The 13826-nt window shown below is 37.8% G+C and overlaps 2 protein-coding genes across 2 annotated transcripts; one reads left to right on the top strand and one right to left on the bottom strand.

Annotated features, from left to right (window-relative positions):
• The first annotated feature begins 487 nt into the window (after nt 1–487).
• Nucleotides 488–1825, top strand: LOC111897853 (uncharacterized). The gene has a single exon (XM_023893793.3). The coding sequence runs from the start codon at nt 488–490 to the stop codon at nt 1823–1825; it is 1338 nt and encodes a 445-aa protein (XP_023749561.3).
• Nucleotides 1826–9145: 7320 nt separating this feature from the next.
• Nucleotides 9146–12421, bottom strand: LOC111897252 (uncharacterized). The gene is made up of 6 exons (XM_023893216.3): nt 11847–12421; nt 11336–11750; nt 11091–11245; nt 10731–10993; nt 9702–9764; nt 9146–9610 (listed from the first exon to the last, which is right to left on the bottom strand). The coding sequence occupies exons 1-6, from the start codon at nt 12136–12138 to the stop codon at nt 9353–9355; spliced, it is 1446 nt and encodes a 481-aa protein (XP_023748984.1). The 5' UTR covers nt 12139–12421; the 3' UTR covers nt 9146–9352.
• Between the last annotated feature and the right edge of the window lie 1405 nt (nt 12422–13826).

Here is a 13826-nt window from a genome sequence, read left to right as displayed (position 1 = left end):
ACTCGCCGAGTCCAGAATATGGACTCGCCGAGTCGCCAGCTAACACGTGCTCGAAATCCCGTCCCTACTCGGCGAGTCAGGCTATGAACTCGCCGAGTCCTTCTTGCAAAACTTCAAAATAAATACCAAGGAATCATCATACCGGAGACGGGTCGTTACAAGAACGGAACAGGGAAGACTCCGATCTAGAAGAAGATGACGGTGATTAAGGTGCGAGAGGGCGTCCGGGTCTACGTAGGGATGCACATGATTTCGATTACCGCCAAAGAGCCAAAGATGTACCCTCTTTCAGCGGATCCATGAACATCGAAGGCTTCCTAGACTGGATGAATGAGCTGGAGAATTTTTTCAATTCTATGATATCCCGGGAAATAAACGGGTCACTCTCGTGGCTTACAAACTCAAAGGAGGAGCTCAGGCTTAGTGGAAGAACCTGCAAACCACGCGAGAACGACAAGGTAAATTACCTATTACTTCCTGGGATCGAATGGAACGTGAACTAAAGCGCAAGTTCTTACCCCCTAATCATGATCAAATTTTATTCAACATGTTTCAAAATTGCACGCAAGGAGATCGATCAGTGGAGGTTTACACCACCGAATTCCATCGATTAGCCGCTCGGAATGACCTCACAGAAACCGAATCACAACAGGTCTCGCGCTATACTAACGGATTACGCCCTCCGATTCAAGACAGAATATCCCTAGTACCTGTATATACATTGGATGATGCGTATAATCTAGCTATCAGGGCAGAAACACAATTGGCGAAGAATAGTAAAACCTTTTCATTCCCAGCTAATCGGAATAAATTCACCAGTGGGTCAACATCACAACCAACAAAAAATAGCCAAGTGGTTATAAGAACACCAACACCCGACAAGGGTAAAGGCATCACCGCAACCGCTACTACCACCCTGAAATCCACCAACCCTTACGCTCGACCCATACCAGGGAAGTGTTTTAAATGTGGTATCTCGGGTCATCGATCTAGCGATTGCATAGGAACAACAGCCAAAGTTAACCTTACCACAAGAGAAGAAGGAGAAGTTGATGATGAAGTTGTTAGTGAGGAGGGTGACAACGAAGAAGTTGAGATTTGTTTTGCAGCTGACGAGACTTTTTGTGAGGATGACATTGCTAAATCATGTGTCATCCGCCGCATTATGCTTGCGCCTAAAGTAACTGAAGAACCCTCGCAACGCCATAACCTGTTTCGGACTCGTTGTGTAGTACATCAGAAGATATTTGATGTTATTATTGATGGTGGGAGTACAGAAAATATTGTTTCTCGAACAATTGTGCAACAACTCAAACTACCTACCAGAAGGCATCTGCACCCATACAAAATAGGATGGATCAAATCAATTGGGGAGATCCGCGTCACTGATCAATGTAAAATCCCTTTTTCTATTGGAAAATATAAAGATGAATTGTGGTTTGATGTTGTGGACATGGATGCATGTCATATTTTGCTTGGGCGACCTTGGGAATTTGATAAGGATGCGATACACAAGGGCAAGGAAAACACATACTCCTTTAAGGTTAATGGGGTGAAGATGATTTTAGTCCCTTTGATAGAATCTAGTAAACCCACGACCCCTCATCACGATGTGAAGAAAAATAGCCTGGTGGTGTTGTCTCATCGAGATTTTGAAGAAGAGATAAAGGGGGAATCTGTCATTTATGCTATTGTTGCTACAGGTTCTATCCAGGAGGGGGGCGCAAATAACATTCCTACCCAATTAACACCTATCCTATCGAAGTTTAAATCCCTTATTCCCAGTGAATTACCAGCAAAACTTCCACCAATGCGCGATATTTAACACCAAATTGATTTCATTCCGGGATCTAAGTTACCCAACCTAGCACACTATCGCATGAGCCCAAAAGAGAACCAAATACTACAAGAACAGGTTGAAGATTTATTGAAAAAGGGTCTCATTCGTGAGAGCATGAGTCCTTGTGCAGTCCCCGCTCTGTTGGTTCCAAAGAAAGATGGTAGTTGGCGAATGTGTGTTGATAGCAGGGCCATCAACAAGATAACAGTGGCATATAGATTTCCAATTCCCCGATTAGATGACATGTTAGACATGTTGGAAGGGTCCAAGGTGTTTTCTAAACTCGACCTACGAAGCGGGTATCATCAGATCCGTATTCGCCCTGGTGATGAATGGAAGACAGCATTTAAAACTAAAGATGGTCTATACGAGTGGTTGGTCATGCCTTTCGGTTTGTCTAACGCTCCCAGCACTTTCTCTCGACTCATGAACCAGGTGTTAAAACCTTTCCTTGGATCTTTTGTGGTCGTTTATTTTGATGATATTCTCGTGTATAATAAGACAGAGAGTGAGCATCTTCTACACCTCACGGAGGTTCTTACTGTTTTGGACAGTAATAAACTTTATCTCAACCTAAAGAAATGTAGTTTCTTGACCAATCAGCTACTATTTTTAGGTTTTATCATTACTGCGGATGGAATTCGAGTAGATGAGGAAAAAGTACGTGTCATACGCGAGTGACCGGTTCCCAAAACCGTTAGTGAAGTCCGTAGTTTTCATGGACTTGCGACTTTTTATCGGCGATTTGTTCGAAATTTTAGTTCTATTATGGCTCCTATCACCCAGTGTCTGAAAAAGGGTCCGTTTCAATGGGGAGATGCAGCTACTCGAAGTTTTGCCCTCATCAAAGAAAAGTTGACTTCTGCTCCTTTACTAGTTTTGCCCAATTTCGATAAACTTTTCACTTTAGAGTGTGATGCATCGATTATAGGCATCGGTGCTGTTTTGTCCCAAGACGGGAAACCCGTGGCATTCTTTAGTGAGAAACTTAGTGAGGCACGACAAAAGTGGACTACTTATGAGTTAGAATTTTATGCGATTTATAGATCCATACAACATTGGGAGCACTATCTGTTCCATCGTGAGTTTATTATTTATACAGACAACGAAGCACTTAAGTATTTTAATAGTCAACAAAAATTAAATCGCATGCATGGGCGGTGGGTTTCATATCTGCAACGTTTTTCGTTTGTTTTAAAACATAAATCTGGTGATCAGAACAAGGTGGCTGGATGCGTTGAGTCGTCGAGCTGAGTTATTAGTAACCTTACGAACAGAATTCCTTGGTTTCGAAGATTTGAAGGAGTTATACGTTGATGATGAAGATTTTAAAAAGATATGGAGCAGCAAGATAGTTCCACCTATGTTTAAGCTTGATGGTTATCTGTTCTATGATCATCGTCTCTGTATACCCCGTACTTCTTTACGGGAAGAACTTATCAAAGAATTGCATGGAGGCGGATTAGTAGGCCATTTTGGAAGGGATAAGACTATTGCGTTAGTTGAAGAGCGTTATTTTTGGCCGCAATTACAACGGGATGTGGGTCGATTTGTTGCTAAATGTGTTATTTGTCAAAAAGCCAAAGGCCAATCCCAAAATATTGGTTTGTATACTCCATTACCTATTCCTAACGGCCCTTGGGAAGATATTTCTATGGATTTTGTTTTAGGTCTTCCCAAGACAACAAAAGGAAATGATTCTGTGTTTGTGGTAGTTGATCGTTTCTCCAAAATGTCCCATTTTATCCCTTGCAAGAAAACGGCGGATGCGTCTAATATTGCCTTATTATTCTTTCGGGAAATAGTTCGTTTACATGGCATTCCTTCAACAATCACATCTGATCGTGACTCCAAGTTTCTTAGTCATTTTTGGCGCACTCTTTGGAGGTTATTTCAGACCACGCTCCAATTTAGTACCTCTTTCCATCCCCAAACAGATGGGCAGACTGAAGTGGTGAACAAAACCTTAGGGAATTTAATAAGGTGTCTTTGTGGCGATCGCCCTAAACAATGGGACCAATTTCTCGCTCCAGCTGAATTCGCTTTTAATAACATGGTCAACAGGTCAACTGGTAAATCGCCTTTTCAGGTTGTTTACCAAAGGCAGCCTAAACATCCACTAGATCTTATTCAGTTACCTGCGTTGCGTGGGCACAGTTTAGCAGCTGAAAATTTGGCTAAAAAAATCGAAGCAGTCCAAGAAGAGGTTAAACAAAAGCTAGCGTTGTCTAATGCTAAGTATAAAGAAGCACGTGACAAACATCGACGTGAGAAAGTATTTGAAGTGGGTGATCTCATTATGGTTCATTTACGAAAAGAACGGTTCCCAATGGGTACGTATAACAAGCTCAAGATGAAGAAAATTGGCCCTTGCAAGATAATTCGGAAAGTGAATGATAATGCCTATGTTGCTGATCTACCGGATGGCTGGTCGATTTCGCCTACGTTTAATGTGTCTGACCTCACCATTTTTCAGCCGGATCTGCCTTTGTATCCTGATAATCACTCGAGGACGAGTTCTTTTTCAAGCAGGGGAGAATGATGCGTTGAATGATGCATTGATGCAATATAGTGATAGTGTTTTTTTTTCCTAATTTACCCCTGGCCGACATTGTATTTGAGAAGGAGTAAAGCCCAAGTTTAGTTTATTTTGTTTTTTTTATTTAGTCTTTATCTGTTGAGGTTTTCTAGTGGTATTAGGTTTCGTATTGTTTAGTTATAAGTACTGGGTCAAAACGTGCATCAGGTTTTATGGTGTGTGATATTCTGAATTCGTTTTTGTTTTGCAATAAAGAGTCGAGATCAGTTTCTCAATTCTTGGTCGTCAGGCACACGATAGTGCCCCTGTTCTTTGCGTTTGACAATACGCCTAGTTAAATTGTCTTTTCCTGTAGTCACAGACTACATCAAGAATGGCGTCAATACAGTTCCTCAATGAATTTCTTATCCATTAACATTCGTGGTGCTGGAGGTACCCCTAAGATGGAGTGGATACAAAGGCTAAAAAGGTCTCATAAGCTTCAATTCCTTGCCTTCCAAGAATCTCAGTTCACGGATTCATCTCTCATCCAATTCCGTAATTTTTGGGACGCCTCGGCTTTTGACTTTGCTGCAATCGATGCATCTGGTAGATCCGGGGGAGCTTTTTGTATTTGGAACCCGATGCTCTTCACGCAGAACTCGATCATTCGTAGGCAACATTTCACGGCGTTGCCTCGTGAATACTCGGATCACTGCCCCCTGGTTTTACAAACGACATCAATTGACTTTGGTCCTTCTCCTTTTCGTTTTTTCAATAGTTGGCTATCATACCCAGGTCTCTCTGAGCTAATCTTGGATACCGTCTCATCCTTCCATTTTATCAGGCCTCCGGATAAATCTCTAGCAACCAAAGTACAGAAAATAAAAGAATTCGTTAAAACATGGAGAGTGCAGGTTAAGGAAAATGAAGCAGGGGATATCATGAGACTCAAACAGTGGGTATGTGACTTAGATATAATTACAGAATCAAGACCCCTGTCCAGTACTGAATTGGAAAATCGTATTGAATGGAAAAGGAAAATACTCGAACTGGAGCATCGTAGGAGCATGGACCTCAAACAAAAAGCTAGAATTCGGTGGGCAATTGATGGAGATGAAAACTCTCGTTTTTTCCATGGTATTATCAATCGTAATCTTTCAAATAACAGGATAAATGATCTCTCGATAAATGGTGTTTGGTCAACTGATCCGGAGTCAATTAAAAACGAGATTTTTTCTTTCTTCAAGGATAAATTTTCTGAAACTATGAACTCCAGACCCTCCCTTTCTTGCAATTTTAACAAAACTTTATCTATACCTGACGCATCATTCTTGGTTGAACCCTTCAGCGCAACTGAAATCAAAGTAGCTGTTTGGGAGTGTGGTAATGATCGTGCACGTGGACCTGATGGTTTCTCATTTAAATTCCTCAAAAAAATTTGGTCCTCATTTGAAGCAACATTCCTTGACATTCTTTCTCATTTTCACACATATGGCATTATCAACCCGGGTTGCAACTCTTCATTCATAACTCTTATACCCAAAACCAGTGACCCATTGTGCCTGTCTAATTACCACCCCATCAACTTAATTGGTTGCATTTATAAAGTGATCTCAAAATTCCTTGCAAATAGATTAAAAGTTGTCATTGGATCTGTGATTGATGAGACCCAAACTGCATTTATTGTCGGAAGAAATATCCTTGACGGACCCCTTATGATCAATGAATTAGTATCGTGGTTGAAGAAGACAAACAGGAAGGCTCTGCTTATTAAAGTCGACTTCAATAAGGCTTTTAACTCGTTGCATTGGTGTTTTCTTGTCTCTATCATGGAGCAATTAGGTTTCCCGCCACGTTGGAACCAATGGATCATGGGTTGCCTTCAATCGTCAAGAACCTCAGTTTTGGTAAATGGTGCTCCCATCAAGGAATTCATGGTGAGTAAAGGTGTTAGACAAGGCGACCCACTATCTCCTTTTCTATTTGTAATTTCCATGGAGGCTCTTAATGTTGTCATTTATAAAGCATGCAATGTGGGGATTTTTAAGGGTATTTGTACTCCTAATATGGGTCCGACGACATCCCACTTGTTTTATGCAGATGACGCTTTATTTTTTGGGGAGTGGTCTCATATTAATCTCTTAAACCTTGCAAGGATTCTTCAATGTTTTAACTTGGCTTCTGGGCTTGGTGTAAACTTTACAAAAAGTAAAGTCTTTGGGGTTGGAGTGGATGCCTCTGATGTCGCATTTTTCTCCCGAATCCTAAACTGTCAGTCCGCCAACTTTCCTTTCATTTATCTTGGGTTACCAGTGGGGGCGAATATGTCTCTTATAAAACACTGGAATCCAGTGGTGGATAGATTCCAATCCCTTCTCTCGTCATGGAAAGCCAAAACTTTATCTTTTGGAGGTCGGATCACCCTCATAAAATCGGTGCAAGGAAGTCTGCCAATCTTTTATTTTTCCTTATTTAAAGCCCCTCTCAAGATCATTGATGAATTAGAAGGAATCAGAAGAAGGTTTTTATGGGGTGATGGCTCCGAAAAATCGAAAATTTGTTGGATTAGTTGGGATAAAGTTCTCACTCCAAAGTCTAAAGGAGGTCTTGGTGTCATCAGCCTCAGAGGAGCTAATTTATCCATTCTTGGCAAATGGCTTTGGAGATTAAAAGATGATCCGACATCCCTATGGGCTAAGTTAATCCTGGCACTTCATAAATCTGAGCGGGTTTGGAAACTCTTCCCGGTTCGATTGGAATTCACTGGTGTTTGGAAAAACATTGTAAGCATTACCAAAGACTTTGTTGTGTGTAACATTCACTTCCATGAGTTGTTCAAAAAAGAATTGGGTCGGGGCAACATGACGTCTTTCTGGTTCGAGGATTGGTCAGGGAGTGGCGTCTTCAAAGATATCTTCCCAAATTTGTTCAAGCTGGAATCAAGAAAACATTGTACAATTTCTGATAGATATACAAAATTTGGTGACACAATTGAATGGACGTGGGATTGGAAGAGATCACCAACATCAGATATGGGGAAAATTGAACTATCATGTTGCACCTTAATTCTTCAAGAAATAATTCCTAACTCCTTGAATGATAGGTGGATTTGGTTGGCTGATAACTCAGGTTCATTCTCGGTCCGCTGCCTCCGGCAGCTTTGGGAATCATATTCATGTAAGGACTTACCATACAAGCATTTTTGGAACAACTTGGTCCCTATAAAAATTAATTTTTTTGGTTGGCGTGTGGCGCTCGATTGCCTACCTTACAAGGTTGAGATAGCTAAACGTGGGATTGTTGTACCTTCCACACTTTGTGCTCTCTGTGAAAACGCGGAAGAAACAGGTACACATTTATTTTTGCAGTGTTGCTGGGTAAAAGAAATTTGGGCTTTATTGGAGATTTGGTGTGAATTAAGGGTCAATGAGATTAACTCTTTGGATCAGCTCTTATCTATATCACATGCTTATTTACAATCCCCGTTACAAAAGAAAATCACGCATGCCATAATTATGACCACTTTATGGTTCATCTGGAAGGCAAGAAATGGAAGTATCTTCAAATCGATGATATCATCACCGGTTCAGGTTGTATCTGAAATAAAAAGCAAACGCTTTTCTTTGGATAAAAAATAGAGGTAGAGGATTCTCTGTAATCTGGGAAAAATGGTGTTCTTTCCCATTCATGCTTTAGTAGTTGGTTGTTAGGTGGATGGGGGTTGGGAAGCTTGGTATCATTTGGCGTTATGTTTACTGCAGCAAGTGTGAGTTTGGTGTGTGTATCAGTTCATTGGGTAGATATAATATAGGCTTTTGCTGCAGTTTAAACATTTCTTTGGGGTGTGTTCTTTCGTGTTCATTGGGTTTGGGTGGGAGGGGTTTACACTTGGTGTTGGCGTGTGTGTTCTTTTTTTGATTGTATGGATATCATTTTGGTGGTCATTTAAATCCCTTTGTATTAGGTTGTTGTCACAATTTGACGGAATTCATATTTACAAACAATGTAAGTTGTTGATCGATTATACCCATGGAGGGAAGATATTGGTGTTGATCGTTGAGTGTTTCCGATTTGTTGGATCTCTGATATTTGTGTCTGAGATCGCATAGTGAAGATCTAATGTTTGCTGACGGATCTGCCCTCGTTTTGCTCTATGGATAATGTTTTTGCCGCAGTATTGAGGTGGAATGTAATTACCCTTCTTGGCTAACCGATGTTGGTGACTGAGTCTTTGAAGTATTGGACTTTCGGATTCTACTAGTCTTCCCTCTCCTTTCGTTTTCATTTGCTCTTTTGTTATGTTTAACATCATCTTCTTCATTCTCGCTTTAGTTTAACTTTTGTAATTTTGTTTGTTTTTTTTTCTGTTTCTTTCGTTTTTGTTTCCATGTACTCTTTGGTGGTCCAGCTTGCCGCTGGTCACTCTAATAAATTTTGTTGTTCAAAAAAAATTAACTTTATTAAATGAAATGACATTCTCACTTTTTGTTGCATTTAATTTCATGATAGTTGTATTTAATTTAATGGATTGGCTAAAAAAACACCCAAATTTGCTATTATTTTGGAACAAACCAAAAATAAAACATGAACTATTTTTATCACAATAGTTCGACTATATATAACTTATTTCACCCGATAAAGTCTTGAAAAAAGCTACTATTATAAACATTCGACACTCATATACGTGATATAGTTCGACTATATACTACTACATTAGAAACCACATTCTAGTAGGATTCAAATCCAAATATAAATTACAAGAAACGATCTTTACCACTACAACATGATCATAAAACTCTCCCATGGCTATGAGTGTTATATTCAAAATTTTCATGACACCAATACAAAATCTAATGAACAAACTCAAATTCCATATACCATTTCCACCAACACAACCACTCTCTAAAACTAAAACCACCAACCTATCATTCTCACTATAATCACATCATTTCCAACAACCAATATACACAAATAACACCAACTTAAAAACATCAATGGTGTTTTCCATTTTCCCTATTCTTCAACACATCCTTCAACACAACACCAATTCTATTCGCCATGTGATATTCCAAAAACATTTCTTTCACCCTTTCATACCCTCTCTTCCCCATTGTTAACCTTCTTTCAACATGTGTCGCCATTTTCACCATGTTTTTTGCAAGAGGAGTCACCCCTTCTTTTCCCGGAAGATGTAGAAACCCCGTTGACCCGTTGACCACAATCTCTGATGTCCCTCCTGCTGATGTTCCCTATGATCAACAAAATTAAATTAAAATAAAAAAGATTTGAGTTTAAAATTTAATTAAAAAGTCATCAAATATGTTTGATTTTGTTTTTTACCAATACGGGTAGCTGGAATGCCATTGCTTCGATTGTTATCCTCCCAAAGCACTCTCCTCGGCCCTATAAAGATTTGATAGATTTAAAAAAAAAAATGCATCGATCATAAATTATTAAATTATATTGTTTAATTATAATTATAGAATTTATAATTTACAAAACCAAAAGGTTAAACATCATAATAAAAGGATGATCACTAAGATGACAAAATGAGCATTGAACGTTTATGACAAAAAATAAATAAATAAAGCCCATTTTGGAAATTACTCTTTTTTGGGATATTATTCTTTTGTTGCGAAATTCTCATGGGACCATTATTAAAACAATTTCTCAAAAAAAAAAAGAAAAAGATATTTCCCAAATTATGAAAAAATGGGTGGTTTTGTTTATCTTGAGATAAATGTTCCAAAAAAGTGGTTACTTTAGTGATTATTACCAAAGGAGTAAATTACTGAAATGGTCCCTATGGTTTGGTCAAAATTACATGTTTGGTCCCTAACTTTTATTTTGCACTCGGATCGTCCCTGTGGTTTGATTTTGTTGCGTTTTTCGTCTCTTACATACATAAAGTTAGAGACAAGACGTGCAATTTTGACCAAACCATAGGGACGAAAAACGCAATAAAATCAAACCACATGGACGATCCGAGTGCAAAAAAAAAAGTTAGGGACCAAACGTGTAATTTTGACCAAACCATAGGGACCATTTCAGCAATTTACTCTACTGAAAGCCCAAAATAGATTGTACTTTAAAAATATTTTTAACTCATTCCAGAAAATAATATTATAGTAACTTAAAAAAAATCTATCATCAAAAAATCTAATAAAAATGGATTATATGACAAATTGTCATTCCATTCCATTATGTAACTAGAATAAAACACCTTTGCCAACGGAATGAACCATTCCATTCCATCAGGAATGGAATGAACCATTCCATTCCTTCTCCTATTCCATTGTACCCAACATCTATTCATTACATAATCATAAAAGAATCAAAGTAAACCATAATTACTTCAAAGCAACTTACCTGAGAATTCTGAACTAGAACATCAATGGCTGCAAGATATGGAGCAACATTTAGAGTTTTATTCACAAAATGAACTCGATGTTGAATCTTCTTCAAATTCACAAAGTTTCTAAGTTCTGTTTCAAATTTAGTCTGCATACTCATATCACTTCCTACAATCACTGCATGAACTGAAGGCACTTGAAGCTTCTTTTCTTGAATTATCTGTAAACTCTCATGAAATGAACGCAAAAATAAATCTTGACCTTTTCCACGCGAAACACCTGTAAATCATTATCGTATTCACACATAAACATATTCGATTCATCACCTTGTTTCTATATTGAAAGGAATAAAGTTACATTAACGCGAAAAACTTACTATTAATAGCAGCGAAAAGTATATCTTCATTGCGCACTCCTAGAAACTCTCGAACATGCTCCCTTAAAACCCTTTTTGCTATATTATCTTCTGCGACATCCATGAGTTCTTTACTGTTTCCGAGATGAACAACGTAAGTTTTTGGCATCTGAATCCTGGAAATTTAAGCGTGAATTGTTAAATTAAAGAAATGGGAAAGTTTATTTTAGGTGTAAAAAGAGATTGGGAAACAGAAAAGAGCTTGCTTTAATCGTTCTTGAGTTCTGTTTTTCCAATATTCAGCTGTAACGTAGGAATCGATCATAGACCCAGCTACCATTGGTAAATGCTTGACGTAATCCAATTTGAAGTAATGACCTCGCATTTCATGAATCCACCATAACACTTTTGGGAGAATTTGAGGGACGTTTTTATTCAGAACAGCGTCTAGCCATTTTCCGGCGACGGCAGTGTTTAGAACAAGCAAATCGGCTTTAATGGCGGTGGTTATAGCTTCTTGACCTTTAGCAGAGAAGACCTGTACTCCACGATCCAGCATCTTGTTCTCCAAACTGTAAATCACCTCCTCTTTCCCCGGTGGCTTTTGAAGTGTTATCCAACAAACTTCAGCACCAACACCTCGCAATAGAAACGCTAGTTCCATTAAAAGCAATGGACCACCTGAAAGACAAATCAACAAATTGAAAAGGGGGTAAAAGGTATCAGAATGTCGATTACATCATTTCCCCCTAATGGAATGAAGAATTGAAGAGTTACCAGAAAGAGAGAGTTCATGAGAAACGAGAAGAACAAGCTTGGACTTCATGAAACTGAGAGGATTCGCTACTTTGACTTTAGGCGGAGGCGACGCCTTCGGATTCACCGTCGATTGAAACCGTTTACCTGCATCAGGGACATCGAAGAGACGGCGATCACATGAGGAATCATAAGCGGCCCTGATAATAAACGCCACCGCCGTCGAGATGGATAGCAAGGCTAACAGAACCAGAAGCCATCGCTTCTTCTTGTGGAAGAAGAATGTTGAGGATCCCATGGACTGCTTCGCCATGGTTAGGATCTGTGAAAGAGGGTGTGACTATTTGAGATGATCCAAGTCTCGACATTGATCTAGGGTTCCTTGAAATCTTGTCATGCGCATCTGATCGACGTATAGAGAGATGGACACTTGTAAGGATTGCTGAAAAAGCAGAGCTTGAAAATTGAAATCTTTCCGGTGAGATTGAAATGGAAATTTGTGTATGGAATATTGATCTGTGGGTAATATGCGAGAGCCGACCATGAAAAAAAGCTTCGAGCTTTGGGTCCGCCGAATTGTGTTACCAAAAAGTGACATCTTTTATGGTAGACGTTATAATAATAAAGTCCTTAATATTTTCAAATTTTATATTATAAGTAGTAAAAAAAAAAGTCTGTCTTTGGTCCCGGATTTTTTTTCTTTTTACTTTTATTTTTAAAATAAACAAAAGCTACGGATCTTTAAATTCATCAATTAAAATACAAATGGTAAAGAAATACACTACAAATTCAATACATAATAATTTAGGGGTGTGTGCGGTACGGTTTGATGCGGTTTCGAGTCAAAACCGCAAACCATACCGCATATAGGGTTTGAATATTTTAGAAATCGCAAACCGCACCACAAATGTTCAAAACTGCGTGATGCGGTTTAGTTACGGTTTGTGCGGTTTGATGAATTATTCAACATTAAATATATCAAAAAACCAAAAACCTGACCGGGTTAAAAAAATTGATTGCTTTCATTTTATAAAAACAAATACAAATTTCAAGTTAAATCATTTTTAATAAATTGTGATTCATGCTACTATAGTTTTGTAAGTATCATTGTTATTGTTTTATATTGCCGTTATAGTTATTATATTCTTGTAAACAATGAGATCTTGATCTAATAGTGATTTCATGTTATGTTATAGATATTTGGTTATTGTAAGAAATATATTTATATACATCATTTCTAAATCGTGATTTGAAGTTATAACAAAGTATATATATATATATATATATATATATATATATATATATATATATATATATATATATATATATATATATATATATATATAACATGCGGTGCGGTGCGGTTTTAACTGCAATTATATAAATACAAACCGCAAACCACACCGCGTAGTGCGTTTTAATAAAATGATGAACAGCAAACCGCACCACGAAATTCTAAACCACATTATGCAGTGCGATTTTGTGCGGTTTGTACGGTTTTTTGCATAGCTCTATATAATATATCAAAACAAAAAAATAAAAAAATAAAAAAACATATATGTTAAAGTATAATGAGTATTATGCCAAAGTGTTATTTTTTAAAAATATTTATTTAGATGAGGATTGAAAAGTAAAAAACCAAAGTATAACTTTTACAAAATGGTGTGGTCAAAATCCAAAAAAATAAGACTTTATTATTCCCTAAAGATTTGTGTATTAATATATAAAAGAAGAAGGGCCAAAATGTAACATTTAAAAAGTGGTGTGGTCAAAACCCAACAGAATGAAAGTAAAAAAAAAAATATGGTGAAATTCAACAAAACCAAACAATGAGGGACCAAAACAGTCAATTTCTGAAACTATTGTGGCCAAACTCTTAAGCACATCAACTTTTCTATTCCTTAAGTCTATATGCTTTTAATATGTATATATTAATTTGTGTGTTAATATATAAAAGAAGAAAACCAAAAGTATAATCTTTACAAAATGGTGAATAAAAGT

The sequence above is a fragment of the Lactuca sativa genome, chromosome 3 (assembly GCF_002870075.4).
Source record: "Lactuca sativa cultivar Salinas chromosome 3, Lsat_Salinas_v11, whole genome shotgun sequence".
NCBI lineage: Eukaryota > Viridiplantae > Streptophyta > Magnoliopsida > Asterales > Asteraceae > Lactuca > Lactuca sativa.
This window is presented reverse-complemented; position numbering and strand designations above follow the sequence as displayed.

Excerpts from the sequence above, each read along its gene's own strand:
- LOC111897252 (XM_023893216.3), bottom strand. The coding sequence starts at position 12,138 with ATGGCGAAGCAGTCCATGGGATCCTCAACATTCTTCTTCCACAAGAAG. Across the intron at positions 11,246-11,335 it reads AGAACTCAAGAACGATTAAA|GATTCAGATGCCAAAAACTT; the intron begins GCAAGCTCTTTT and ends TTAAATTTCCAG. Across the intron at positions 10,994-11,090 it reads ACTTTTCGCTGCTATTAATA|GTGTTTCGCGTGGAAAAGGT; the intron begins GTAAGTTTTTCG and ends AATGATTTACAG.
- LOC111897853 (XM_023893793.3), top strand. The coding sequence starts at position 488 with ATGGAACGTGAACTAAAGCGCAAGTTCTTACCCCCTAATCATGATCAA.